This window comes from Grampus griseus (genome assembly GCF_964374135.1).
Source record: "Grampus griseus genome assembly, chromosome: 14".
Classification (NCBI taxonomy): Eukaryota; Metazoa; Chordata; class Mammalia; order Artiodactyla; family Delphinidae; genus Grampus; species Grampus griseus.
Genome location: NC_139008.1, coordinates 61,697,895 through 61,724,173, shown reverse-complemented (window position 1 = coordinate 61,724,173; position 26,279 = coordinate 61,697,895). Strand labels below are relative to the sequence as shown.

The 26,279-nt window shown below is 52.2% G+C and overlaps 2 protein-coding genes across 2 annotated transcripts; both read left to right on the top strand.

Annotated features, from left to right (window-relative positions):
* Positions 1-2,747: 2,747 nt before the first annotated feature.
* On the top strand, positions 2,748-5,338 carry SOX12 (SRY-box transcription factor 12; the record flags this gene model as incomplete). Its single annotated transcript, XM_082670038.1, has 1 exon — positions 2,748-5,338. One exon carries the CDS (start codon positions 2,748-2,750, stop codon positions 3,684-3,686), a length of 939 nt encoding a protein of 312 aa, XP_082526164.1. The 3' UTR covers positions 3,687-5,338.
* A 14,709-nt stretch (positions 5,339-20,047) lies between these two features.
* Positions 20,048-25,836, top strand: NRSN2 (neurensin 2; the record flags this gene model as incomplete). The annotated part of the gene is given in 5 exon segments (XM_082671565.1): positions 20,048-20,095; positions 20,097-20,129; positions 20,131-20,151; positions 23,523-23,717; positions 25,411-25,836. Coding segments are annotated over 5 exon segments (723 nt in total).
* Between the last annotated feature and the right edge of the window lie 443 nt (positions 25,837-26,279).

Here is a 26,279-nt window from a genome sequence, read left to right as displayed (position 1 = left end):
CGGCATGTGGGATCTTTCCGGACCGGGGCACGAACCCGTGTCCCCTGCATCGGCAGGCGGACTCTCAACCACTGTGCCACCAGGGAAGCCCTGATTTCACTGGTTTTTACTATATTATATATAAATAAATATATACAAACATGAACTGAACCAATCACGGACAATGATAACAATGTCACAGACCAACAATTCTGTGTACCTGAGATGCAGGGGAATGTGGGTGGGCGGCAGCAGAGAGTGGTCAGGGCAGGCGTCTCTGGAGAGTCCATGTTAACTGAGGCTAGAATGAGATGGACCAGCCATGTGGGGATGGGGGTGAAGAGTTTACCAGGCTGAGGAGACAGCATGTACAAAGGCCCTGAGGTGGTTCCAAGCCTTCTGTGTTTGAGGAATATCCAGGCCAGTACTTCAAACTCTAATATAGTAATGGCAGCAGCTACAGGGCCACAGTAAGACCTTTGAGAGGCCCTAAGCACTGAAAAGACGGCAGTGCCCATCCTATGTAATTTAAAATAAGACAAATATTAAGTAGGAAAAGTGTAAAAGTGTTAGAAAAAATTTTAAAAGCTTTTATTTTTCCCAGGATCACTACTTTGATGCCTTTTTTTCTTATTATGTTGGTGTTTCTAGGTTGGTGGTGCCCTGAGTCTCTGATAACTAATATTTGTTGTGCATTTACTAGATGTCAGGGATGTGTCTACATCCATTATCCCATTTAATCTGTAAAATAACCATATGAGGAAGAAACTGCTTTTTCCTATTTTAAGGACACGCAAAAAGAGGCACCCGGAATATGAATACAGAAATTCTGACTCCACTGAGCAATGAACCGTACAAGCTACCGTTGTTAAGATTCAAACTCGGGGGTCTCCAGATCTCAGCGTCCAATAAGTAAACGGAGAAACCATTTGGTCGGGAGCGGAGCCTTCTCCTTCCGAGTGCCCTGTGCCTTTAAGAGTCGCCCCCTCCCGCCGGCGAAGATCCAATTTCCCTCCCGGGCACCCAGAGCAATCACCCCGCCCCCAGCGTCTGCGGAGCCGCACGCAGGTCCTCCCTCCCCCACCCCACACCCTCCGGCTGGGCTCTCCGCACCCGCCCGCCCAGGGGTGGGTGAGGTGTACAGCCTGAGACACGCACCTTCCAATCCGGATACTGCCCACTATGCCCCAGCAGAATGCTACCATAGAGACCCCCATCCCGACCCCTCCCAGCTCCTGATTCCGTGGAGGGACGCTTCAGCGCCCCCACCCATCGCCCGGGCCCACTGCGCGGTGAAGGTGACCTCCCCCAAGGGGCAGCACACGCCCAGCAATGCCCGAGCGGGCTCACACGTGGTGAGATGGGAGCGCGCAGCCCCTCCCCGCCACGCGCCTCGAGCGTGCGCCTCGGACCCGCCCCTTGGCCTGGCTCCGCCCCCGTGCCCGCGCACGCTTCTCCAGACCCGGGAGGGGCATCGCGCCTTAGTCTGGCACCAGGCTGGTCTAGGGGTGGCGTGGGACCTGGGAATGGGGCACCCACGCATCTTCGAACCTCGCCTGAGACGTGTGAAAAACGGAGAGTTCGTCCTACTCAGGACCCTCGGCTGGTTAGGCGAGGTGCCCCGGCCCCTTCGTGCGCTGAGGGAAGAGAGCTGGGACCGCGAGCCTAGGATTCGAGCCCTAATCTGCAGATATTTGGTGTTTCCTACCTGGAAAGTGGGCGTCATGTGCCCTTCTTTCTCAGGTCCCTCGTGGTGCCTCAAAAGAGAAGAAAAATATAAAAGGGATTCGGTTCATTGGGCCCATAAACATTTGTTGAGCGCCTATATGGCTGGATACTAGGCAGGGGCTACATCAATGATACGATGAGGTTTTTGTCCCCTTAAGGAGCTTTCCTGAGCCTAGGTCTCCTCACCTTCAGTTCTGGGGCGGCTAAAAAAGACGCCCCCGAAAGAGGAGGGAGCGGAGGTCCTACCTGGCGGCAGGTGTCACTGAGTAAGCTAAAATTTCAAAGGCAACGCGGGGCGGGGACAGGCTTTCTGGAGCCAGAAGGGAAGCACGCTCGGCGTCCACCCCCCGCCCCCCACTCTCCCGCTAGTCCCCAGCCTAAGAAAAGAAACCGACTTCATCCGACACCCCCAATCCCAGCCACAAGACCGCCCAGCCCCGCAGCGCGAGCCCCGCCCCACTTCGGCAGCCAGCGATTGGGAGATGCAAATACCAGGTTCTCTGCCCAGCAACGGGTGACGCGGCGCCCGAGCGCGAGGCGTGGCCCGGCCGCAGCCCAAGCGGGCACCTCGGTGTTTACACGGGGCGGCCCCGCGCGCGCCGCAGCGGCCCGCAGACGGAGAGGGGGAGGGGTGGCGCGCGCGCCGGCGGGGCCGCGCGGGGAGAAAGACACTGGAAGGCGGCGGGGCGGAGAGAGGCGCGCGCGGGCCGCGGCCGAGCAGGAGGCTGCAAGGAGAGCCCGCGGGGGCCCTGGGAGTGCAGTTCCTCAGCCCCCGCAAAACAATGTGTGGCGTGCTGCGGGGTGCAACTTGCCGGAGGCGGCGGGGGCGCGCCGAACCCGCCTGAGACCGCGCCGCTGACCTTCTCCCCCCGCCGTCCGTTGGGCCCGAGCGCCCAGCTTCTCGCTCCCCAGCTCGCGGGGGCCGGGCCGAGCTGCAGGGCGGGGCCGCCCCTCCGTCGCTGCTGCCTCCTCCCCCACCCCCAGCCGCTGAGGATGCGGACGGCCCCCGGCGGCGTCTAGCGGCCCCGGGCCCAGGCGCGATGGTGCAGCAGAGGGGCGCGAGGGCCAAGCGGGACGGCGGGCCGCCGCCCCCGGGGCCCGGGCCGGCCGAGGAGGGGGCGCGTGAGCCCGGCTGGTGCAAGACCCCGAGCGGCCACATTAAGAGACCGATGAACGCGTTCATGGTGTGGTCGCAGCACGAACGGCGGAAGATCATGGACCAGTGGCCCGACATGCACAACGCCGAGATCTCCAAGCGCCTGGGCCGCCGCTGGCAGCTGCTGCAGGACTCGGAGAAGATCCCGTTCGTGCGGGAGGCGGAGCGGCTGCGCCTCAAGCACATGGCGGATTACCCGGACTACAAGTACCGGCCGCGCAAAAAGAGCAAGGGGGCGCCCGCCAAGGCGCGGCCCCGCCCCCCCGGCGGCGGCGGCAGCCGGCTCAAGCCCGGGTCGCAGCTGCCTAGCCGCGGGGGCCGCCGAGCGGCTGGAGGGCCTTTGGGGGGCGGCGCGGCGGCGCCCGAGGACGACGACGAGGACGACGACGAGGAGCTGCTGGAAGTGCGCCTGGTCGAGACCCCTGGGCGGGAGCTGTGGAGGATGGTCCCGGCGGGGCGGGCCGCCCGGGGACAAGCGGAGCGTTCCCAGGGGCCGTCGGGCGAGGGGGCGGCTGTCACCGCCGCCTCCCCGACTCCGTCGGAGGACGAGGAGCCGGAGGAAGAGGAGGAGGAGGCGGCGGCGACGGAGGAAGGCGAAGAGGAGACGGTGGCGTCGGGGGAGGAACCGCTGGGCTTTCTGTCCAGACTGCCCCCCGGTCCTGCCGGCCTAGACTGCAGCGCCCTGGACCGCGACCCAGACCTGCCGCCCCCCTCGGGCACGTCGCACTTCGAGTTCCCGGACTACTGCACCCCCGAGGTTACCGAGATGATCGCAGGGGACTGGCGCCCGTCTAGCATCGCCGACCTGGTTTTCACCTACTGAGCCCACCGTCAGCGGGGCGCGCACGCCCCCTAAACCAGCTGTTTACATACAGGAATCAGGTATTGGGGCCCCTCGGAGGCCGAGGCTGGCACCCCATCTCCCGCACAGCCTCCCCCCTCCTAGACGTGCCCAACCCCCTTCAAATCCAGACATGCCCTTCCCCCGCAGACACACCCCAAGGCAGCCCAACCCCCACCCTTTCTCCGACATCCAAGCCCCTCCCCATCTTACCCCCTCCCGCACAGCCACCAGCAGCCAGCCCCCCCTCCGATACACCTCCCGTCCTCTCCAAGAGACCTGTACCCCTCCCCCATTTTGCACACGCCCTTCCTCACGGCCGGAGGACACGCCCCTGCCCTTGCTCCGGACTCCCTCCGCCTTAGCCTGGCCCGCCTCCTGTCTTGTTTGGGGGGGCGCTGCAGCTGGGCGGCCCCGCGCCCTCCTCCCTTGCCCCTCCCTCCCAGGGAGGGGGAGGGGCCCGTTCCTTTTCCCCGGGAACACTGGGATCCGCCCCCTTCTCGCGCATGCTTAATGCTTCTTGGGAGGAGGGAGCTGGTCCCAGTCGAACCTCACGCCCCTGTCAGATCCAGGAAGAAGGGGGGCGGATATAGAGCGATCCTGAGAAATCTTTTGATCCAGGAGCCACGGCTTCCGTTCAACCCGACGGGGCGTCACTGCCTTAAATGGGAGGAGCACTCGGAAGGGGGAGAAAGAGACTAGCCGGCCCGGAAGGGTTGGTGTGGAGCTTGGAACTCCCAAGTGGCATAGCCCCTTTTCCCTTACGGGGTCGCCCAACCCACGTGCACCCACCCCTCACCGACTGCATGACTGCCTCTACAGCTTGTTTTGGTTCCAAGAAGCCTACCTTTCTTTCCCCCACCTGGGAATTGGGGGCAGGGTCTTTCTCTGGAAATCCTTCAGGAGAGAAAAAGAAAACTCAGAACCAAGACACGTAACAGTTTGTTTGGGGACAGGGTCCTTATGCTTCACACGCCCCCCCCCCAAGTGCCCTTATCACCTCAGGGCACACTCTCAGCCTGGGCTCCTTCCTAAGCCCACCGCCCCTTCCTGTCATCCAGGTTCCTCTGCCTACAGTATTCAGTGGGAGAAACTGAGACACGTTGGTACTAGGGGGTTGAGACTGAGGCGTAATAGCAGATGAAGTGGCAAGAAGAGCCCCACTTTTCAGCAGCTGGCTTCAGAGAGACCATCGACTGGGCCAGTGAGACTGAAGGGAGGGTCAGAGTAGTCTTGGGCCGTTTGCGCCTAGCGCTGCTGCATCCAGTTCGGGTGCCCTCGGAAACCCTGCCCCTGATGCTGTTACCCCTCTTACTCCAGCTCCCCGCTCAAGCCCCGCCCCTCCGGCCTCCCCACGCCCCATTTGCCCTCACTACCTGTATCTCACCGGCGTGTGTTCACCCTCCTGGGTGTGCACACACTCTCATTCACACACACAAATCTCAGGAACAAACGGTCCCAGAGTCCTCCGGGACCCCTGCCCAGGGTCTCTGCAGGTCTCTGCCCCACGCGTTCCCGTCGCTGACAAAGCCACCAGCTGCCTCCTTTAAGCTTGGTGCTCCGGCTCTGGGCCTTTTTGCGCGCGCTCTCTTTCTCTCTTTTTCTCTTTTTCTCTCTTTTTTTTTTTTTTTTTTTTTAAGAAAAACAACAACAAAAAAGACAATGAAAAATCCCAGAAAACGTCATGTGAGTGAAGAGATGTCACTGTCTGTGGTCTTGGAGAACTAGTCTCATAGCTGAGGGGAGGGGGCACTGGCACCCACAGCAGGACTTCTGCCAGGACTGAATAAAGTGTATTTGCCCCATCTCGCCCTGTGCTTCTACATGTCTTTGCCTTTCCTCAACCCTCCCCAAACAGTTTGGCAGATTCAAGTCCATGTGACTTAGCACCATGCAGGAAGAGCTGGGGGTTCCAGGGCAAGGAGGCACCTGGCCCCTCTAGGCCTCTCTGCTCCCTCTATCTCAGGACTCCTGGTCTTCATTAAGGATGGCAGACTCATCCCTGCAGAGGCCAGGCAGGTGACATGAATGAGAGAGTCTGGGTGGACACTGGCTTCATGACCCACTTCAAAGGGAGCAACTGCTCACTTCCTGCCGGTTGTGACCCTGTGGGAATGCAGCCCACTGTGGCCAGGGGGCTAGATTTTTCAAGAGAAGATGGCAATCTGGATGTTTCTGTGAACATCTCAATTTCAAAATGAAAGCTGAGTGAAATATTTTTAAATCCTTGTGGACCAAGTGAAACACATGTGCAGGCACACCTAGCCCAAGGGGGCCAGTTTGACCCTGCCCTTAAGATTAAGAATCAGGGTTGAGCCTGGTACCACCACTGAGCACCTGTGTGACCCTGAGCATGTTAACTTCACCCTGACTCTTCTTTCCACATGTGTAACGCAGGGATGATGATAATACCTGCTTCACAGGGTAAAATGAAGTTCGAGGTGAGAAGCATTTAACATGGTCCTCCATAAATTGTATTATTCCATTGTCCAGAGGAGGAAACTTAGGGTCAAGGTGCAGAAGCAACTTGTAAAGGGGCTTCAAGCAGCCAAGGTCAGGGCCCCAAATTTTGGTTTCCGTCTCCTGGTGAAGTGTTACTTCGGGGTGCTTGCCTCTCCCTCCCTGTTTGAATCTGCAGATGGTGTTAGGCTGGCGGTTCAGGGTGTGGAGTAGTGGGGTTCGTCCCCATGCCTAGCACGTAACTGGCCCCCAGTGTAGATGTTTTGAATGACTGAAGAACAGCAGCAGAAGCCACAGTGATTCCTGCCCATGAGATTCTTACCAGTGTGTTTTGGGAACTGAGATGAAGGCTTTTCAAAACTTTGTCCCCCTACACCTGTCCGCCTAATTCTTCCTCTACCAGATTCAATGAATTCCTAAGGTTGGACAAAGCCTGTTTCCCCAGTAAGAACCAAGGCCAAGTGTGCAAGTCTCATTCACAGAGGGTATTTGGGGACTGGGATACCCATAGATGCTTTAAAAGAGGACTAAAGCAGGTTTGGGAGGGCTGGGCACCTATAGAAAGGGGGCTTGGGGCCTCAGGAGTTACAGTGAGCGCTTCCTCTTGGCCTCTGATTGGAAGCGAGATTGACCACAAATCAAAACAAAACCTTTAAGAAAGAAAAGGTGGAAGAGAGCCACTTCACCCAGGGCAGCCTGCATCTGGTGTCTGAATGAGCACAGGTGTAAAAGCCTGCCACTTCAGTGCAAGGTGGGACAGACACAGGGAGTACCTGCCCCCCACCCCGCCAGGTCCTCACCCCAGGGCCCCTCCAGGGTGGCTGAGGCTTTGCCTGGTCAGCAGCGCAGTTTGGCTTCCTGAACCCAATTCTGTCTCCTCCCTCTTCTTTTCACAGGTGTTTATCCCTAATAAATATCTTGCACCCCAAACTCAGTCTCCGTGTCTGCTTCTGGACAACCCAGTCTGCAGCGGATGGTGGAAGGGGCTGGACAAAGGGAAGGGGATCACTGGCCCAGCAATTGCAGCTGGGCACCTCTGATACCCACTCCCTCAGGAGGAGTCTCGTTTCCACCAACACTGTCAGCCCCAACCTCGGGGCTGCACGCTTTCCACCCTTTCCAGTCGGCCTCAATTAGAAACTCCGGCCTCAGCCCACAAGTCACTCAGGGCCCTCTGCTGATGCCATTCTCATTCGCAGTCCCTCCCCTGGCCTAAGCTGGAGAGAGAGGCTAAAAGTCTGTGTTTGCCCTTCACGATGCCCTGGGAGGGGGAGGGCAGGGGGCGTGTAAAACGCCAGGCCCGAGACGGTGCTAGAGTACTGCGGCCCTTGGGCAAGCGCCTCCCTTCGTAGGCCTTAGTTTCCCCCGGGGTGATGTGGGGGAGGAGGAAATACGAATAGAAGTGAGACCATTTATTGTTATTTTGTTTCCTTCCATTTCTGAAGGAAATGGATTCTGACCTGTGAAAGGTGGGGGCGAGACCTGCTTATGTGGACTTTGGGGACGCCTAGTGGCTGAGAGGAGTAGGAAGCATTGCGGGCGCGCGGTGGAGAGGTTGCAGGGTGTGTCCCACTCTAATCCCCCTCCATTCATGCTCTCGGATTCATCTCTGGGTCAGGTTCCTGGCCGGGGCTATTTGAGCTATCTTGGTTCCAGGGCTTTAAAAACGCCTATACGCTGATGTATTGGCCACCTATTCCTATGTAATGAAACGCCACAAGGTTAACCGCTTAAAACAGCATGCATTTATTATTTCATAATCTCTGTGGGCCCAGGGTCCAGGCATGCCCAGCAGAGAATCCTGGGTTCTTTGCTCAGGATCTCTCAAAGCTGCAGTCACACTGTTGTCTGGGCTGCATTCCTTTCTGCAGCTCAGTGTCCTCTTGCAGAATCACGGGGTGGTGGGCTGAACTCAGTTCCTTGTGGTTAAAGGACTGAGGCCCCCATTTTCTTCCTGGCTGTCAGCTGGTACCACTCTGGATTCCTAAAAGCCACTCAGTTATTTTCTTCACAGGCCCTCTATCAGTGTGGAGGCTTATTTTGTCAAGGAGCAGCAGGAGAATCTTTCTGCACCTTCAAGTCACTTGGCTCAAGGAAGGCTCTCTTTTAAAGGGCTCACCCAGGGAAATGGTCCTTTTGATTCACTAAATATCAACTAATTTAATCACATTTACCTTGATCACATTTATGAAGTCCCTTCACCCTTGCCGATAATGTAAGCTAATCACAAGAGTGACATCCGTCATGCTCCCGGGTCTTACCCACACAGAGAGGAAGAGGTTATGTTGGGCACGCACACCAGGGAGTGGGAATCTTGGGGGCCACCTTAGAATTCTGCTTATCATAGCCGTAGCTTCTTAAGCTTATAGCTCCATCCCGACACTGCCAGACTCATTATGTTTAGCTGCCTTCTTGTCGTCTTCACTGGGATATCTAATTGGCACCTGAAACTTGGCATGTCTAAAAATGAAGTGTGTTTCCCCAATCCTCCCAAGCCTGCTCCCCCACCCACATCTTCACTTCTTCACATATTACTTTAGTTGGCCTTTTAAGGCCAGCAAACTTGACTCTTCTTTTCCTCATAGCTTCATATCCCTTATAGCCTATTGGTTCTATCTTCAAAATGTGTCCTGTGTCCTATCACCTCTCACCTTTTCCATGGCCACCCTCCTGGTCCTGCCCCCATCATCTCTTGCCCAGTATCCTTTACCAGCCACCTCGCTGAATTCCTTGCTTTCTCCTTTGCCCCATTCAGTCTTGTTACCCACAGAGCAGCCAGAGGAATCTGTTTAAGCTATAAATCAGACCATATACCGGCTCTGCTCGAAACTCTCCAATGGCCCCCATCTCATTCAGACTAAAAGCAAAAGTCCTCAACAAGGCCTGTGAAACCCGGTGTGATCTGGCATGTGGCCCACCCTGGGACTCGCCCTTGCTACTTTGTCCTTCTCTCACCATGCTCCAGCCACCCTGGCTTCCTTGCTGTTCCTCAAAACTGCCAAGCACACACCCACTACAGGCCCTTTGCACATGCTGTTCATTCTGCTTGAAATGCTCTTCTCCCAGGCTTGCTCTCTCACTTCCTTCAGGTCTCAGCTCCAATGTCACTAACTCAAAAAGTCTTCCCTGACAGTTCATATAAAGTATCACCCCCCCTTACGCTATCCCCTTACTTTGCTTTATTTTTCATAATAGCATTTATCACTATCTGGCATTTATCATATAAAGTTTTATTTTGTTTGTATCTCTCCAATTAGTATGTAAGCTTCATGAGGAAGGAATGGCCTCTGCACTGGGCTCCATGCCTTAGCTCATTCAATCACTCATTTGCTCACCCATGCAACAAACATTTATTAAGGGCCTGCTTTGCCACGCTCTGTGCTAGGTGCTGGGTGTACAAAGGTGGAAAAAACAGACATGGTCCATCCTCACTGAATCCTCAGGTCTGGGGAGCAGAAAGACCCATAAACACAGGGGTGGAAATACATTGATGGAGATGGACAGTGGGGCTGGGGGGACACAGAGGAGACCCTTAATCCAGACATGGAGCAGGGTGTGGTCAGGTCACCTCCTGGAGGAGGTGATGTTTAAGCTGTGACTGAGACCTCAGTGCATTGTTGTGGTTTTAGGACACGGCTACAAGTTCTTTGACCTTCCTCCCATAAATTTCCTTCCTCTTGAATCTGGGCTGGTCTTCGTGGTCTACTTGTAACTACTAGAATGCAGGAATGAGGCTGTAGGTTTCCAAGGCTAGGTCACACTGAACCACCGTAAGAAGTCCAAAAACCCTAAGACTGTCACATGATCAAGAAACCCCAAAACACGTGGAGGGACCACACGCAGGTGCTCCAGGTAATACAGGCACTGCCAAGGCTCCAGACACGTGAGTGAAGAAGCCTTCAGATGATTCCATCCCCTAGTCATTCAAGTCTTCCCAGGTGAGACTCAGCCACCATGGAATGGAGACCAACTGCCCCCTCTTGCGCTGCCTGAATTCCTGACCCACAGAGTCCATGAGCAAAATGAAATGACAGTTATTTGCACTATTCAGTTTTGGGGACAGTTTGTTATGCAGCAATTAAAACTAGAATAGTAGGATGAGGCAGGTACGGGGGAAGGATGAAGCTTTCCAGACACCAGTGAGAGCAAGTGGGAAGACTCGGCAAGAGAGGCTGACATGGAAGGAAGTCGGTTGTGGCTGGAGGGGTTGGGAGGAGAGAGGAGATAGACTGGCAAGAGGCTGAAGGGCCTTGAAGGCATTTAGACTTTATCCTGGGTGTCCAGACTGCAGCTCAAGGGATCATCTGAACACATAAATCTGACCACTGCTGCAAACTTTTCAGTGGTTCCCTATCACCTTCAGGATAAAGTCTAAAGTTCTTGGCCTGGCATTCAAGGCTCTTTGCGGTTGACTACTGTCTTATAGACTCTTCTTCAGCTATCAGCTGTGAAAATGCCCTATCGTGCCATTTGTCTTTGCTCTTCTTGAGAAATTGGAGGGACTTTGGGCTAATCACTTTGCCTTTTGAGGACTCAGTTTCCCCATCTGTACAGTTAGGTGGTTGGACTAGAAGTGTTTAAGAGCATATCCAGCCTGGCTTTCCAGAAGCCTATGGAACCTGCCTGTCTAGCTTCTTCCAGTTTGCCTAGCAATGAACATCAATATTCTCCCCCTTCCTCAGAGGTTTCTTAGCAACCCAATTTCTCACCCTCAATTGTTTTCAGGGTTTCCTACTAACTAAATGAATGTCAAGTTCTGCTTTTTCTCCTCCAAAAAAATCTGAGACCAAGGAATCTCTTTGGAGACCTGGATACAAACCCAGAATGGCAAGAAGCCTGGGTTTGAGTCAGTGGATGATTTGCTGTAACACTTAAAGAAGTTACCTGACATCTCTGGCTTTTATTTCAGATTATGAATACCTATCAGGCACTTTCCCTGTTCTCTTGTGTGTGTTTGAGTCAACTACTAAATTTATTCACTCTTTCAACAAATCTTTACTGAGTGCCTACTCTGTGCCAGGCACTGTCCTAAGAACTGGGAATTCATCAATGAGCAAAACAGACATAATCCCTGCCTTCATGGAGCTTACACTCCAGTGGATGGAAACACACAATCAAGAAACTGATAAATCTATACAATAATGTCATGTAATGAAGGCGGTAAAGTATGAGGAGAGGCTACTATTTCAGACGAGGTGGTTGCATCAGTCAAGAGAGGCTAGGAAAGCCAGGAGAGGAAGGGCAGAAAAACCCTAGCTTCTCCCTTTTTCCCACCCACCTCTGCCTCCCATTGGCTGAGCTCAGCGGGAGGCCAGCTGGCAAGGGAGGCTGTGAAATACAGCCTCCAGGGGTCAGCTCTCCAGAGCAGGGAAAGAACAAGGAATGGACTGGACGACAAAAAGGTCCAGAGCTGCCTTGTGACCCTTGGGAGGTCCACAGGTTTTTTCAGTTCACTTCCTGCCTATAAGCTGTTGGGGACCCTAGGATCTTTTTTTTTTTTTTTAACATTTTGATATTTTAACAAAAATTGTGGTAAGATATACATAACATAAAATTTACCATCTTAATCATTTTTTAGGTGTACTGGTCAGTGGCATTAAGTAGCCACATTGTTGAGTAACCACCACCACTGTCAAAACTAAAACTCTCTGCTCAGGAATCCGATAACTGCCCATTTACCCCTCTCTCCAGCCCCAGGCAACCACCATTCTCCTTTCCGAATCTATGAATTTGACTACATACCTCATATAAGTGGAATCGTACAGTATTTGTCTTTTTGTGACTGGTTTACTTCACTTAACAAAATGTCCTCAAGGTTCATCCATGTTGTAGCATGTGTCAGAACTTTCTTCTTTTTTAAGACTGAATAATATTCCATTGTATGCATATACCACATTTTGTTTATCCATTCATTCGTGGACAGGCACGTGGGTTGCTTCCTCCTTTTGGCTATTGCTATGAATGGGTGTGCAAATACCCCTTCAAGACACCCTGCTTTCAGTTCTTTTAGGCATATATCCAGAAGTGGAGTTGCTAGATCATAGGGTAATTCTATTTTTAATTTTCAAATTATTGCCATACCGTTTTCCATAGCAGCTACACCACTTTACATTCTCACCAACATTGCATAAGGGTTCCAGTTCCTCCACATCCTCGCCAATCCTTGTCATTTTCTGGTTTTGCTTTTGTTTTTTTTTGATAGTAGCCATGCTAATGGATGTAGGTTCCTAGGATTATTTTGGGATTTGAACAGTCATGGGCTTTTTATCCCAGGCTTGTGATTTTTTTCGGCAGACAGTTAACTCAAAAACTTAGGCTTCAGGACTTCCCTGGTGGTCCAGTGGTGAAGAATCTGCCTTACAATGCGGGGGACGCGGGTTCGATTCCTGGCCAGGGAACTAAGATCCCACATGCCGCGGGGCAGCTAAGCCCATGTGCCACAACTACAGAGCCCACGGACCCTGGAGTCTGCACGCCACAACTAGAGAGAAGTCCTCACACCGCATCGAAAGATTCCCGCATGCCTCAATGAAGATGCTGCATGCCATAACTAAAAACCTGACACAGCCAAAAATAAATAAAAATAGATAAATAAATAATAAATAAATCTTAAAAAAAAAAAACCACTTAGGCTTCTTATCCATTTGACGATAGCCAGTTTCATGTACAAAACCATACCCACAGTATGTTTCAACACATAGTCCTTAGGTTTGCTTTGTTTCTCTTTCTTACCCCAAAGAGCTCTTTTTTTTTGGAGGGGGGCTTGTGTGGGGTTTTTAAAAAATATTTATTTATTTATTTGTTTATTTTGGCTGCGCTGGGTCTTAGTTGCAGCACATGCAATCTTTTAGTTGCAGCATGCAGGATTTTTAGTTGTGGAATGCGGACTCTTAGTTGTGGCATGCATGTGGGATTTAGTTTCCCGACCAGGGATTGAACACAGGCCCTCTGCGTTGGGAGCGCGGAGCCTTACCCACTGGCCCACGAGGGAAGTCTGTATGTGTTTGGATTTTTTTTAATTTAATTTTTAGTTTTTATTGGAGTAGCAGTGTTTGCGGTACGCGGGCCTCTCACTGTTGTGGCCTCTCCCGTTGCGGAGCACAGGCTCCGGACGCGCAGACTCAGAGGCCGTGGCTCACGGGCCCAGCCGCTCCGCGGCATGTGGGATCTTCCCGGACCGGGGCACGAACCCATGTCCCTTGCATCGGCAGGTGAACTCTCAACCACTGCGCCACCAGGGAAGCCCTGTGTGTATCTTTTTTATTGGAGTAGCAGTGATATACAATGTTTGTGAGAATCTTTTTCACTTATACATATACATATATATATATTCATCTTAGGATTCTTTTCTTATATAGGTTATTACAGACTGTTGAGTAGACCTCCCTTGTTATACAGTAGTTCCTTGTTGATTACCTATTTTACTTTATTTTATTTATTCTTATTGGAGTGTAGTTGCTTTACAATAGTGTGTTAGTTTATACTGTACAACAAAGTGAATCAGCTATATGTGTACATATATCCCCTCTTTTTTGGATTTCCTGCTCATTTAGGTCACCACAGAGCACTGAGTAGAGTTCCCTGTGCTATACAGTAGGTTCTCATTAGTTATCTGCTTCATACATAGTGTCAATCCCAATCTCCCAGTTCATCCCACCCCCACCCCCCCTAACCCCTTGGTATCCATACGTTTGTTCTCTACGTCTGTGTCTCTATTTCCAAAGAGCTCTCTTGATTGAATGGCAGCTCTCAGGAATAATTAGGTGGTAAAGCCATACCCTTTATATGATCTTGGCCCTCAACCATGTTGTCCATCGGAGAAGTTTTACAGAGTATGTTCATCCAAACACTTTTAAAATTTAATCTCTTAAAAAAAAAAAAAGAAAAATTCAATCTCTTACTCTAATTAACTTTAGCCCAAGATACTTTAATCAACAGAGAAGTTTTTTTAAATGGGTGTGAAGGCCCTTAACTTAATCTATGCCCTGAAACATTTTAATGAATTAATAGATTCTACTGTGCTCAACACCTCTTTAAAGCTCATTTCTTTCCATTTGGGGTCTAGAAGCATTAGAATTTTCCAACTCTGCAAGAATCTAAATTTCTGAACTCTGTTTCCTTTTATTTCTGCTTGCAAATCAGCCTATTCTCTTCTTTTTTTTTAAATAGATGGCACTGTCTTTCTCTTATATAAATTTATTTATTTATTCAATTATTTAATTTCTGGCTGCATTGGGTCTTCACTGCTGCATGTGGGTTTCCTCTAGTTGCTGAGACTGGAGGCTACTCTTTGTTGCGGCACGAGAGCTTCTCATTGTGGTGGCTTCTCTTGTTGCAGAGCACAGGCTCTAGGCGCACGGGCTTCAGTAGTTGTGGCACGCGGGCTCAGCAGCTGTGGCACGTGGGCTCAGTAGTTGTGGTTCATGGGCTCTAGAGTGCAGGCTCAGTAGTTGTGGTGTATGGGCTTAGTTGCTCCGTGGCATGTGGGATCTTCCTGGACGAAGGCTCGAACCCGTGTCCCCTGCATTGGCAGGCGGATTCTTAACCACTGCTCCACCAGGGAAGCCCAGCCCATTCTCTTCTGAGCTCATCTCACTCTTGAATATTCAAATAAATGCAGCCAAAGGCACCCCTGTAGTCAGCTTCCCAAGTTACTGCAGTAAAAGTGTTACTAAATGTTTTGGTTCTGTAGAACAAGGATTGCCAGCTCCCCTGCCTGTGGCCCCAACCACTAAGGCAGTGACACACAGTTTGGTTTTGGTAAGTACCCTACTTCTGGTACCAATTTCTTAATCAGTCAGAATAGGCTGGACTATGACATAGTAACAAATTAACTCTGAAATATCAGCAGGTTGACATAGTAAAGGCTTATTTTTTACTTAAACATATTCTGATATTGTGACTCTCCAAAGCAGCTTTCTCCACTGAGACTCAGCAATCCCATCTACCTCCATCTTCTGATGCTACCATGTCAACATGTAGCCTCCACAATCGTCACGGCAGGAGGAAAGATAACTGGAGGGTCATGCACCAGCTCTTAAATGGTCTAGCGGTTCTAAAACACGGCCCCCACATTATTTAACATTTCTCCTACTGAGAGTGGGGATATGTCTCCTCTTCTTAAATCTGGCCTCTGTGACTGAAAGAATACAGTAGAAGTGACACTGAGCCACCTTCAGACTCTAGCCTTGAGAAACTTGCAGCTCTCACCTCTTCTTTCCTGGAATACTCATTCTTGGGATCCAGCCACCAGGCTGCAAGGAAGCTGGAGAAACTGTGGAAAGTCCTACAAGGAGAAGAACTGAGGCCCCCGGTCCTCAGACACAGGTGAGCTCCCACCTGGCAGCCATTACCAGCTTGCCAGCAATGTCAGCAAGCCATCCTGGGAGTGGCTCTTTCCAGCCCCCAGTCAAGTCACCCCAGGCGATGCTAAGTGGTGCAGACTTCCCACTGAGGCCTGCCAGTTGCAGATTTGTGAGCAAAATAATGATCATTGTTGTTTTAAGTCACTAAGTTTTGGGTTGGTTTGTTATATAATAACAACCAGAACAAATGCTTTGGCCCAGAAGTGACATGCATCACTCACTCTGCTCATGGCTCATTGGCCAGAACAAATCCTATGGCTTTGTCTAACCTCCAGTGTGAAGCACATAGAAATTTGGTGAGCAGTGTATGTCTCTATCACAGTGATGCAATAAAACCTCTTTGATAAGGTGACATATGGGCAGAGATCTGAATAAAGCCAGAAACTAGCTATACAGATATCTAGAGAAAAGAAAGAGAGGCAGAGAAGCATGTGCAAAGTCTCCGAAGCCTTGAGGTAGGAGTTTGCCCACTGTGCTGTGTTCATTCAAAGAAAAGCAAGAGGGCCAGTGTGGCTGGAGTCCAGCAAGTGAGGGAATGGAAGAGATGAGATCAAGGAGGGAAGTAAGGTTGTGGGGGAAGGGCAATTAGAGGCCACAGTAAGGACTGGTTTAGCATACCTACTGCTGCATAGCGAACAATCTCACAACGTATACCTTATAGCAACACCATTTCATTGTCTTGCAAGATTCTGTGGGTTTATGGGATTCAGTGGGATGGGTCTTCTGTTCATGTGATGTCACCTGGGGGCTCAAGTGGGCTGGAACGTTCACTCACATGATGCTGCCCAATACAATAGCTGGTGCTAGCTGTGAGCTGCAAGTCTGGCTGGGGCTGTCGACTGGAGCATCTACATGTGGCGTCTCCGTGTGTCCTGGGCTTCTTCTGCATGGGGACTGGGGTCCAAGAGAGAGGATTCCACAGGTGAGTGCTCCACAATGCGGGGAAAGCTGGTCCTCTTGAAAGCCAGGTCCAGAGCTGGCACAGCATTACTTTCACCCCCTTCTATTGGTTAAAGCCGTTGCTGGGTCAGCTCAGATGAGGAGGAGCAGAGTGACAAAGAGTGTGTGGCCATCTTTTTTTTTTTTTTTTTTTTTTGCGGTACGCGGGCCTCTCACTGCTGTGGCCTCTCCCGTTGCGGAGCACAGGCTCTGGACGCGCAGGCTCAGCGGCCATGGCTCACGGGCCCAGCCGCTCCGCGGCATGTGGGATCTTCCCGGACCGGGGCGCGAACCCGTGTCCCCTGCATCGGCAGGCGGACTCTCAATCACTGCGCCACCAGGGAAGTACCTTGTGGCCATCTTTAACCCACCAGTCTTTCCCTTTTACCTGGAGTAAGATGAGATGCCATGGAGGGTTTTGAGCAGAGGAATGAGAGAATCTGACTCACAGTTTAAAGGATCATCGTGGCTGCCATGTAGAGAAGAGACCACTAGGGGCAGGGCAAAAGCACTGGGGGGATGGGGATGGATGTGGGGGTCTGAGATGGCAGTAGTCATGCCCAAAGTAGGGCCCTGGCAACAAGATTTGTACCACTGACACTTGGTTGACCAATATGGTGACCCCCTAGTCACATGTGGCTATTTCAAATTAAATTTAGAGTAATTAAAATTATATAAAATTTAGAATTCGGTTCCTTAGTTGCAATAGCCACATTTCTTTCTTTTTCTTTTCTTTTTTTTTTTTTTTGGCCACGCTGTGTGGCATGAGGGATCCTAGTTCCCCGACCAGGGATTGAACCCGTGCCCCCTACATTGGGAGCCCAGAGTCTTAACCACTGGACCCCCAGGGAAGTCCCTCTAGCCACATTTCAAATGCTTAATAGCCAAATGTGGCGAGTGGCGCCAGTATAGGCAACACAGATATAGAACACTTCCATCTTTGCAGAAACTTCTATTGGATGGTACTGGCTTAGACCTTCTCATCTCTTACGAGTTTGCACATCTAAAATCTTTAACTACAGGATCCCACATTCTGACCTCAGACTACCTTCCTTCCCATCCACTTATTTTTAGACTGCATTGAGCTCTTCAGTCTGGATTCCCTGAGTCTTCTCCAGATCCATCTGCTCCCCTCCTGGGCTGCCTTGGCATCCTTCCCCAACAAGCCAGGATCCATCGTGAGGTCCATCATGGGAACTGCTCTCTCCCTTGCTCTCTGCATCACCCATCACCCTCTCCTCTGCCTCACCAGGAGCTGGGGTACCAGAAGCCTTCTTCTTCTCTCCCAGGTCTCCTGACACTGCCAAAAAAAGTCACAGCTATGCAGACCCCTGTCTCCACAGATCATGGCCTCAGAGCCATCAGAGCAAATTCAGCTTCTGTCACATTGTGGCAGGCCTTGGGCAAGTGACTTACCTTCCCAAACCCAGGGTTTGTCATCTGTAAAATGGGGATTATCAGAGCTCCTATCTCATAAGATTATTGAGAAGTCAAGTTATCCTGGCACATAATAAATTCTCAGTAAGTGATATCCATCACCATCCTCATCATCATTATTACTGAGTGTTCCAAATCTTTACCACTCTTTAAAAAATTATGGTAAAATATACGTAACATGAAATTGATCATTAGCAACATTTGGTACATTCATAATGTTGTGCAACCATCACCCCCATCTAGTGCTGGAACACCTTCATCACCCCAAAAGGAAGCCCGTTAAGCCGTCACTCCCCATTCCTCCCTTAACGCAGCCCCGGGAACTGCTAGTCTGCCTTCTGTCTTTATGGATTTTCTGAGTCTGGGTATTTCATATATATGGAATCATAGAATATGTGGCCTTTGTGTCTGCTTCACCACCCTTTGAAAGGGTGTTGAACTAAAACCTTTCTATTTTGGTGGTCAAATGCTCTACCCTGGAGCTATACCCCCCCTAAACCTTCCTCTTTCTTAATTGATAATGCTTCTTGTTTTCCTCAAGAACATTCAATTTAATACGTTTTCTGTCACTCAACTTCCTACCCTCCTCACCCATAAACAATAAAAATAGTAGTAACAATAATAGTAGTAACGATGACAATAGTGAATTGAGTTCTTATTCTGTTCCGGGTGCTTTGCTAAGTGTTTTATATACACACCTCATTTCACTCTTATAACCCCTTTGAGACACAATTGCTGATATTATCTCCATTTTACAGTTAGGGAAACTGAGGCTCAGAGCATTGACGTCATGTAAGCACAGAGTGGCAGAACCAGGGATTCCAATCTGGATCTGTCTAACTCCAGAGTTCAGCTCACAAACACCAACCTGCATCTCTTCTCAGTGGCCCTCCTCCTCTCCTTCCCCGGGGCTCAGAGGGTACTGGATCCTTCCTATGCTGCTGGCTCAATGCCAGACCATCTACCTATACATTTGACCTCATCCCTTCCCATCACCTCCCCAACCTCAGCCATCCCCTCTCTCATATCATCGGAGCTGAAGCTGATTCTCACAGATGTGGAGTAGAATCATCTGGTTGCTTCTCTGTTCACTTGTCTGATGCTGGAACTGGGATGACTCAAAGGCCAAGCTCAGTTGGGATGGTGGTGACTTCTGTGGGTTCTCCATGTTATTTTGGCTTTCTTTTAGCATGGCAGCCTCAAGGCAGGCAGACTTCTTGCATTAGCACCTCAGGTCTCCAAGAGCTAGAGTTCCAGGAGGAGTGCCTGTCCTTTCATGTCCTGGCCTCGGAAGTCAGAGCATCACTTCCACCATACTCTATTGGTTGAAGCAGTCTTCAGCTCACCCGAGATACGAAAAGAGGGTACCTAGATCCCACCTTGCTGCAGGAGAAGTGCTAAGGAATTTGCAGCCATGTTTTAAAACTGCTGCAGGTTGTTTCCAATCTTTTGCTATTCCTGCACTTCATTTTAGCCCCCTCCCCCGCAACAACTCTTGAATCCATTCATTTCTGTGCAAGCCCACTAGGCCAAGACATCGTCATCTCTGATATGGAGTCTCCTTACGGATTTCTTTCCTACCTCGCTTGGGCTTTTTATCCTGTTCTTCCCAGGGATCGACAGCCAGAGGGATCTTTTCAGAGTGCAGATCAGATCACACCCCTCCCCTCTTTACAACGCTTCCATGGCTCCCTACTACTCTTGGGTTGAAGTCCAGACTCCTTACCTTGGCTTGTGAGGCCCTGAAGGGTCTCACGTCTGCCTGCCTCTTCAGGTTCATCTCCTGTCACATGGGAGGGCTTCAGTCTTGAGCTCTAGGAATTCCTCTCTCCCTCTCTCTCTCTCTCTCTCTCACACACACACACACACACACAGTTAAATGGGTGTAGTACATATATAGCACTTAGAGAAGTACTTTGCTCACACTCAGCATCATATATTCGCTGTTTTTATTAGTCTGTGTTCAGTAGATGTTTATTGAGCTGCCTGCTCAATGCCAAGGGCCCTGTGAGGCTCGGGGATACAACAGTGAAGGAACAGGATGTGTCTCCACCTTGCAGAGTTTATGCGTCCCTGTGTCCCCGGCCCACAGCCCAAGGAGAGACGGAACGGACACTCAGGGCACGAAAGCACGTGTGCACAATGGTGCCTGAAGAAGCTTGGAGAGGTGTGGTGACTTTGCCAAGCCCATAGAGTGAATGTGGGACAAAGCCAAGGCTGTGGGTGGGCACACGACAAGGAATGAAGTAGACTCAGCTGCCTGGCAAGGGCTGGCTCTCCAGGGAGATGGGCCAGAGGACACACTGTCCAGGACGGAGCTAGGGGTAGGTTGGGAGAGAGAACAAGGGAGGATCCTTCCAGAAGGGAAAGGACTTGTCTCTCCCAGCAGCTTCTCTCCAACCCCAGCTCCCTTCTCAAGATAAGGGGCGCTGATCCTCAGCAAGGGGTAGGGGCTTGAAGAGGGAGAGAATGGAGAGAGGATGGGGGACTCAGTGAGAGTGTGAGGACTGCAGTCAGATAAGGGGCTCCTGATGGAGGCAGGAGGGGACTTCCTGGTAGGGACCCGGCGGGAGAGAGGTGGGGCTCAACGAGAGAGCCAGGAGTCTGTGAAGAGGATGGGGGCGCAGCCAGTAGATGAGCGTTTGTACATTGGGGTGAGGGCTTCATGAGGGGGATGGAGGCCCAGAGAGGAACAGAGGATACAGTGCGGAAATGAAGGCTCAATGAAGTCAAGGGTCTTCAGTCAGAGGGTTGGGAGATTGAGGGAGTGATGGGACAGTCAGACGAGGAGTTTGAGGGACTGCATGAGGGGGTGGGGTCGAGGGATATGATGGGGTCCCCGCGAGGGGCCTGGGGTCTCAGAGAGAGAAGAGAACTCTTGGAAGGGGACCAGGGCTCGCAATCCTGCAGGGGTCCGAAATCTGCAGAGCCAGCCCTCAGGGCGCGCCGGCGCCCCCCCACCCGTGTCACCCCCGCCCCCCAACTGCGGCGCAGGCGCCAACACAACCTGCTTCTGCTCTGCTCGCGTTCCCGCTCCCGCTCGGCGGAGACTGCGGACGGAGAGGTGAGCTCAGCCCTGCCCCACGCTCGGCCCGACCCCCACCCCGCCTCCTCCCAGGATCTGGAGAACCCCCACCCCTGCCGCATCCCCAGCCCGGCCGTGTCCCGCCTCGGGCGGGACGGCGGCGCCCCAGCCCTGGTGTGCCTCGGGCTTTGCGAGGTAGGGTCTCGGGGAAGTAGCAGGGGCAGAGGTTTCGCCAGCCCAAAGCCCGGAGACACTTCAGGGTTGGTAGGCTGGGAGGAGGCCTCAGAGGACAAGACCCCACCCACCTCTGCAGAAAACCCATTCCTGCCCCTCTTTGCCTCAGTTTCCCTCTAGGGGAAAGGATGCACTTAATCTCAACTGGGGAACTGGTGGTCGGCTCAGAAACAGTGTGCGGTGGGGGCGGGGGAAGTTGGCCTGATTTCTCTGGCCTCACCCCCCAAGACAGCGTCCCTTCCGCCTGAGCTACGCTGGACGCTGGAGTGCGCGGGTCCGGGGGTCTGGGAAGGAGAACTGAGCGAGGCCCCATAAATACGAGAGATTCCACCCATCTTCGGGCCCTCGTGGCTGTCACCGCTCGCCTCCTCGCCGCAGCCTCCACCCCTCGGACCCAGTAGCTCCGTCCTCTTCCCTCTCCCTTCTCACGGAGCTCCTCCCCCATCCCGCCTAAGGACAGCTCCCCAGCAGTTCCTTGGCAACCCTGGTCCTGGGCTCTCAGCATCCTCTCCCACCCTCCCCCAGACGGCCAGTCCGCCTCCCGGCAACCCTAAAAGGAGGGGGAGGGACCCGGTCGAGGGGGAGGCAGCGTCAAGGTCACCTTCCCGCTCCGATGCCAGCAGGATCGGGTGATGTATATTTGGAGGAGAGGGACAGTGAGCTGCACGAGAGGAGGAGCTAACCCTGGCCTATAATCCCTGAGCTCCCTCCCCGCCCCGTCCCCTAGGATCTTCGGTTAATGGTCTTTGCACTGATGCCCACCGCCCCGCCGGCCGGGATGAGGAAGCTGAAATCTCCTGGGGCGGTGCCCGCTCTGGCCACACCTTCTGCAGAGCCCCACCCCTCCCCCTCCCCTATTCCCTCGAGCGCCGGCTCTTCACCTCACCACTCGCCCTCTTTCTGTCTTTGGCTTTTGATCTCTGCCTTTCCCCATTGTATGTCAGTGGGGGTGGGGGGTGTTGTCTCTTACCCCTTTTCCCTTCTTTCCCCTGAGTTTTGGGTGAGGGCTGTGGAGAGCTGTGATTTATAGACAGGCTTTAATGCAGCACTTCTGTGTGCTGGTGTGGGTCCATAGAACCACCTCCAACACACACTGTGGCTGTGTGTGTGTGTGTGTGTGTGTGTGTGTGGTGTGTCTGAGTGTCTGTGTCTTTGTGCTGTGTGTCTAGCTCTGTGTGTCTCTGTGTGGTATATGTGTGCCTGTCTGTATAGGTCTGTGGTGTTGTGTGTGTGTATGTGCATCTATCCGTGTATGTCTCTGGTGTGTGTGTGTGTTTCTCTGTGCTGTGTGTTTGTGTGCTGGTGAGTCTTTCTCCACAGGGATTTGAGGATCACATCTGGAAATGAGAGGGGACTAGAAATTTGTCTTATCCTTCAGTGTAAGCACATTGCTTCATTTTGTTTGAAACTGCTCAGAGGGACTGAGGGCCATCATGGCATGGGGGGGAGCCCAGTCCTTCCCCAGCAACCCCCACCCCCTTTGCTTTTAGTCCTAAGGATGTTTGGATACACAAGGACCTTCCATTCCCTAGGCCTCAGTGTCTCCATTTGTGAAAAGAAAAGTCCTTAGATAGGTTTCTTTAGAAATCTAATGTTGAGCCTAAGAACACCTAAGCCTGAGGACCCCTGACTTTCACCTTCTGTGGAGTCAAGATTCCTTGGGACTTGGAGATTGTTGCCTTCTGAGGGGCAGCCCTGGGGAGGGATCTTTTAGGACCTTGCAGCTTGGGGAGCTCCACCCGATTGGACGAGTGTCAACCGTGACACTTTCAGCCCAGAATACCTTGAAAGGCGGGAAATTAAGGGGAAGAGATTTGGAGAGGAGATGGGGATAAGAAGCTCTCACTCTAGACATGGGGCTCTAGAAGTTCAGGATAAAATAATAATGAAGAAATTACAGTAATAATAGTCACAGAAGCTATCATTTCTTGGCACCGGACACAAAACTGTATAAAGCAGGTATGATTATCAGCTGTGTTTTACAGATGAGGAAACTGAGGCTTAGAGAGGTGAAAGCACTTGTCTGACATCACACAGCCGGGAAGTGGTGATCCTGGATTCCAATCCAGACAGTCCCGGCTCCAGAACCCACAGTTCCAGCCACTGGGTGGCCTCCACAGGAAACATGCAAATTTATTGCCACCTACGAAGGCTGTGGGCTAAGCACTCAGTGCCTTGGCCCATTCACACTCTACTCAAACCAGGATTCCAGAAGGACAGGCTCTGCTGTGAGTGTGAGCTCTCTAAAATGGGTGGAGAGGTGAACGTAGCACAAAGATTCCGGGGGCCTTGGAGAGTCACCATGGGCAACCCTCACTGCCCCCTCCCTCTGTCCACTGCACCTGGCCTACCCCACAGGGACCCAGGATGCCAAGCTGCGAGCGTCCCTGTGGCTGCAGCCGAGGCCCCAACGTGGAAGATGGCAAGTGGTATGGGGTCCGCTCCTATCTGCACCTCTTCTACGAGGACTGTGCAGGTACCCCCCTCAGCGATGACCCTGAGGGGCCTCCTGTACTGTGCCGTCACCGACGTTGGCCCTCACTGTGCTGGAAGGTAAGGTGGAAGGAGGAGCAATTCCTGTGATTTCCTGTGGTTTCAGGGAGGAGGTGGGATCAGTGGATAGAAAGAAAAGGGGCTGCGTAGCAATTAGGGGTCTTGCATGTTCAAACAAGAGGAAACCCAACTCAAATGAGTTTCAACAATAAAGGGAAAATATTGCTCATTTTATGGAAGAGACCAGAGGTTGGGGGCCTTCAGGCAAAGTTCGCTCCAGCAGTTCAAAGCATCACACTGAGGACTCAAGATTTCCTTCAGGCTCCCCATGGTACCCCCATCCTTGCAGCCCATTAGTTTGAGGCTCTCCCCATGTGTTCTCCAAACGACTGCTCCCAAGCTGACCCTCAGTCTCTCACTCCACACCTTCCAAGGGAAATCAGAATTTCAACCAGTATTTCTTTCAGAAAAGAAACAATGCTTTTCACTTCCAGAAGTCCTGGCAAGTATTGCATTGGCTCTGACTGGGTCACTTGCCCAGCCCTGAGCTAATTACTGTGGCCAGAGGGATGGTATATGCTGACTGGCAGGAAGAAGGGTTCACCTCACTTAAATCTTCCTGTGGCTTCCCAAAGATCTACTGGGGGACTGTTGCCAGGACAGTAGAAAATGTGAGAGAAACGAACAGTCAATGTCCATACCAGCCATGGAGAGTGGTCAGTTAGGGAGCACCATGTGAGTAAAGGCATGGAAGCGGCAGTGAGCTGGGTCCCTACAATGCTCTTTGATAAATACTATAGGAAGCCTGAGACAGAGGGTCCCTCCTCTCTGCTTTCAAAAGTCTTCGCTCTAGTGGGAAGGCGAGATGCCAACCTGCACAGAGAATGCACAACCTCAGGCCAGGTGTGCAGAGGATGGCAGGAGAGGAAATGCCCTCGGTGCCTGGGGTGATCAGGGAAGACTTCCAGGAGAAAGTACGTATTTTAAGTTTTTTAGCATCTTCTTATTGCCAAGCAGTGTGCTAGGATCTTGGGGACACAGAATTTAAGACGATGTGGTCCCTGTCTTTGAGGAGCTCCTAGCTGTGGTTCATTTAGTCATTCTGCAAACATTCGCTCAGCTACTGCTGGATACCAGCACCGTGCTAGGCATGGAAGACACCTTGGGAGCCAAAACAGGCAGGCTCTAATCTCATGGCTTGCCCAGCTCTCAGTCCAGTGTAGCAGGCAGACAGACATCACTTACATAGTAACCAAGGTACACGTCCAGGTGTGCACCAAGGTGAGTGCACTGAAGAGCAAATGGGCACAGCGTTTGCATGAGTGCAGAGCTGGGGACTTGACCCAGTCCAGGGGCATCCTGGAAGGCTTCCCTGAGGAGGTGAGGTTTGAGATGCATGTGATCTGAGGGATGTGTAGAAGTTAACCCGACAGAGGGATAGAGGTAGAGGGTAGATGGGACAGGGGGATAAGATGGGACCCAAATGATGATTCAGGGGGACTCAAGGCTGGCAGAAGAAGTCCACTGCCAGGTGGGAGCTGAAAGGGAAATTAATTCAGAGGCCTCAAGATTTCAAATAGAACGTGATAGTTTGTGCCCTTGTCAATTAGATCCTAACAGGTGTGTCTATGATCCCGTCTTTTAAGGTTGGACCAAGGGGTTACCTTTAAGTCCAGTTGGGATCCAAGGTGATCCCTTGGCCTGGGGCCCCAGCTGACCCTGACTGCCTCCCAATCTGTCTGCTTCTCTCCAGATCAGCTTATCCTCAGGTACCCTGCTTCTGCTACTGGGTTTGGCAGCCCTGACCACTGGCTATGCAGTGCCCCCCAAGTTGGAGGGCATCGGAGAGGGCGAGTTCCTGGTGTTGGATCAGCGGGCAGCCGACTACAACAAGGCCCTGGGCACCTGCCGCCTGGCAGGCACAGTGCTCTGCGGGGCAGCCGGGATCTTGCTGGCCATCTGCATGTTCTGGGCCACGACTGGTTGGCTGAGCCAGGACCCCAAGGCAGAACCCTTGGACACTGAAACCGATGGCCACATGGAGGTCTTCGGGGATGAGCTGGAGCAGCAGTTGTCCCCCATTTTCCATGACGCCAGTGGCCGGTCTTGGTTCTCACCACCCGCCAGCCACTTTGGGCAATCCTCTGTGCAGACCATCCAGCCCAAGAGGGACTTTTGAGCCGGCCTCACGGCCAGAGGAGGAGCCAGGCCTGGGGTCTGGACCCTTCCTCCGCCCTACCGCATCCCACCTTCCCATTGTCTCCCTAACTTCTCCCTTTCAATGGGGCCCCTTCCATCTAAGCCCCCAGAAAGCCCAACTCCAGGTCAGAAAGTCTGGAGCTCCCATCTCTGTGTCCCCTTCCCAGGGGTAGGGCCCTAAGTCCTCCAAGATGCCAGCCTTCCCCGAGTCACCCCAAAACTTCCCACCCATTCCTCCTTTCCAAAGCCATTCAGGGGCAGAAAACTCCCTCAACCTATCCCCGCTCTTTCCTCTGTATGACCTTGGGCAAACCCCTTACCCTTTCAGACCATCAGTTCCTGTCTCTGTACTAATGAAGGGTTTGGACCAGATTCTAGAGTTCCATGACTTTCTTTTTCTCCCCAGGATATAAGTATTACCTT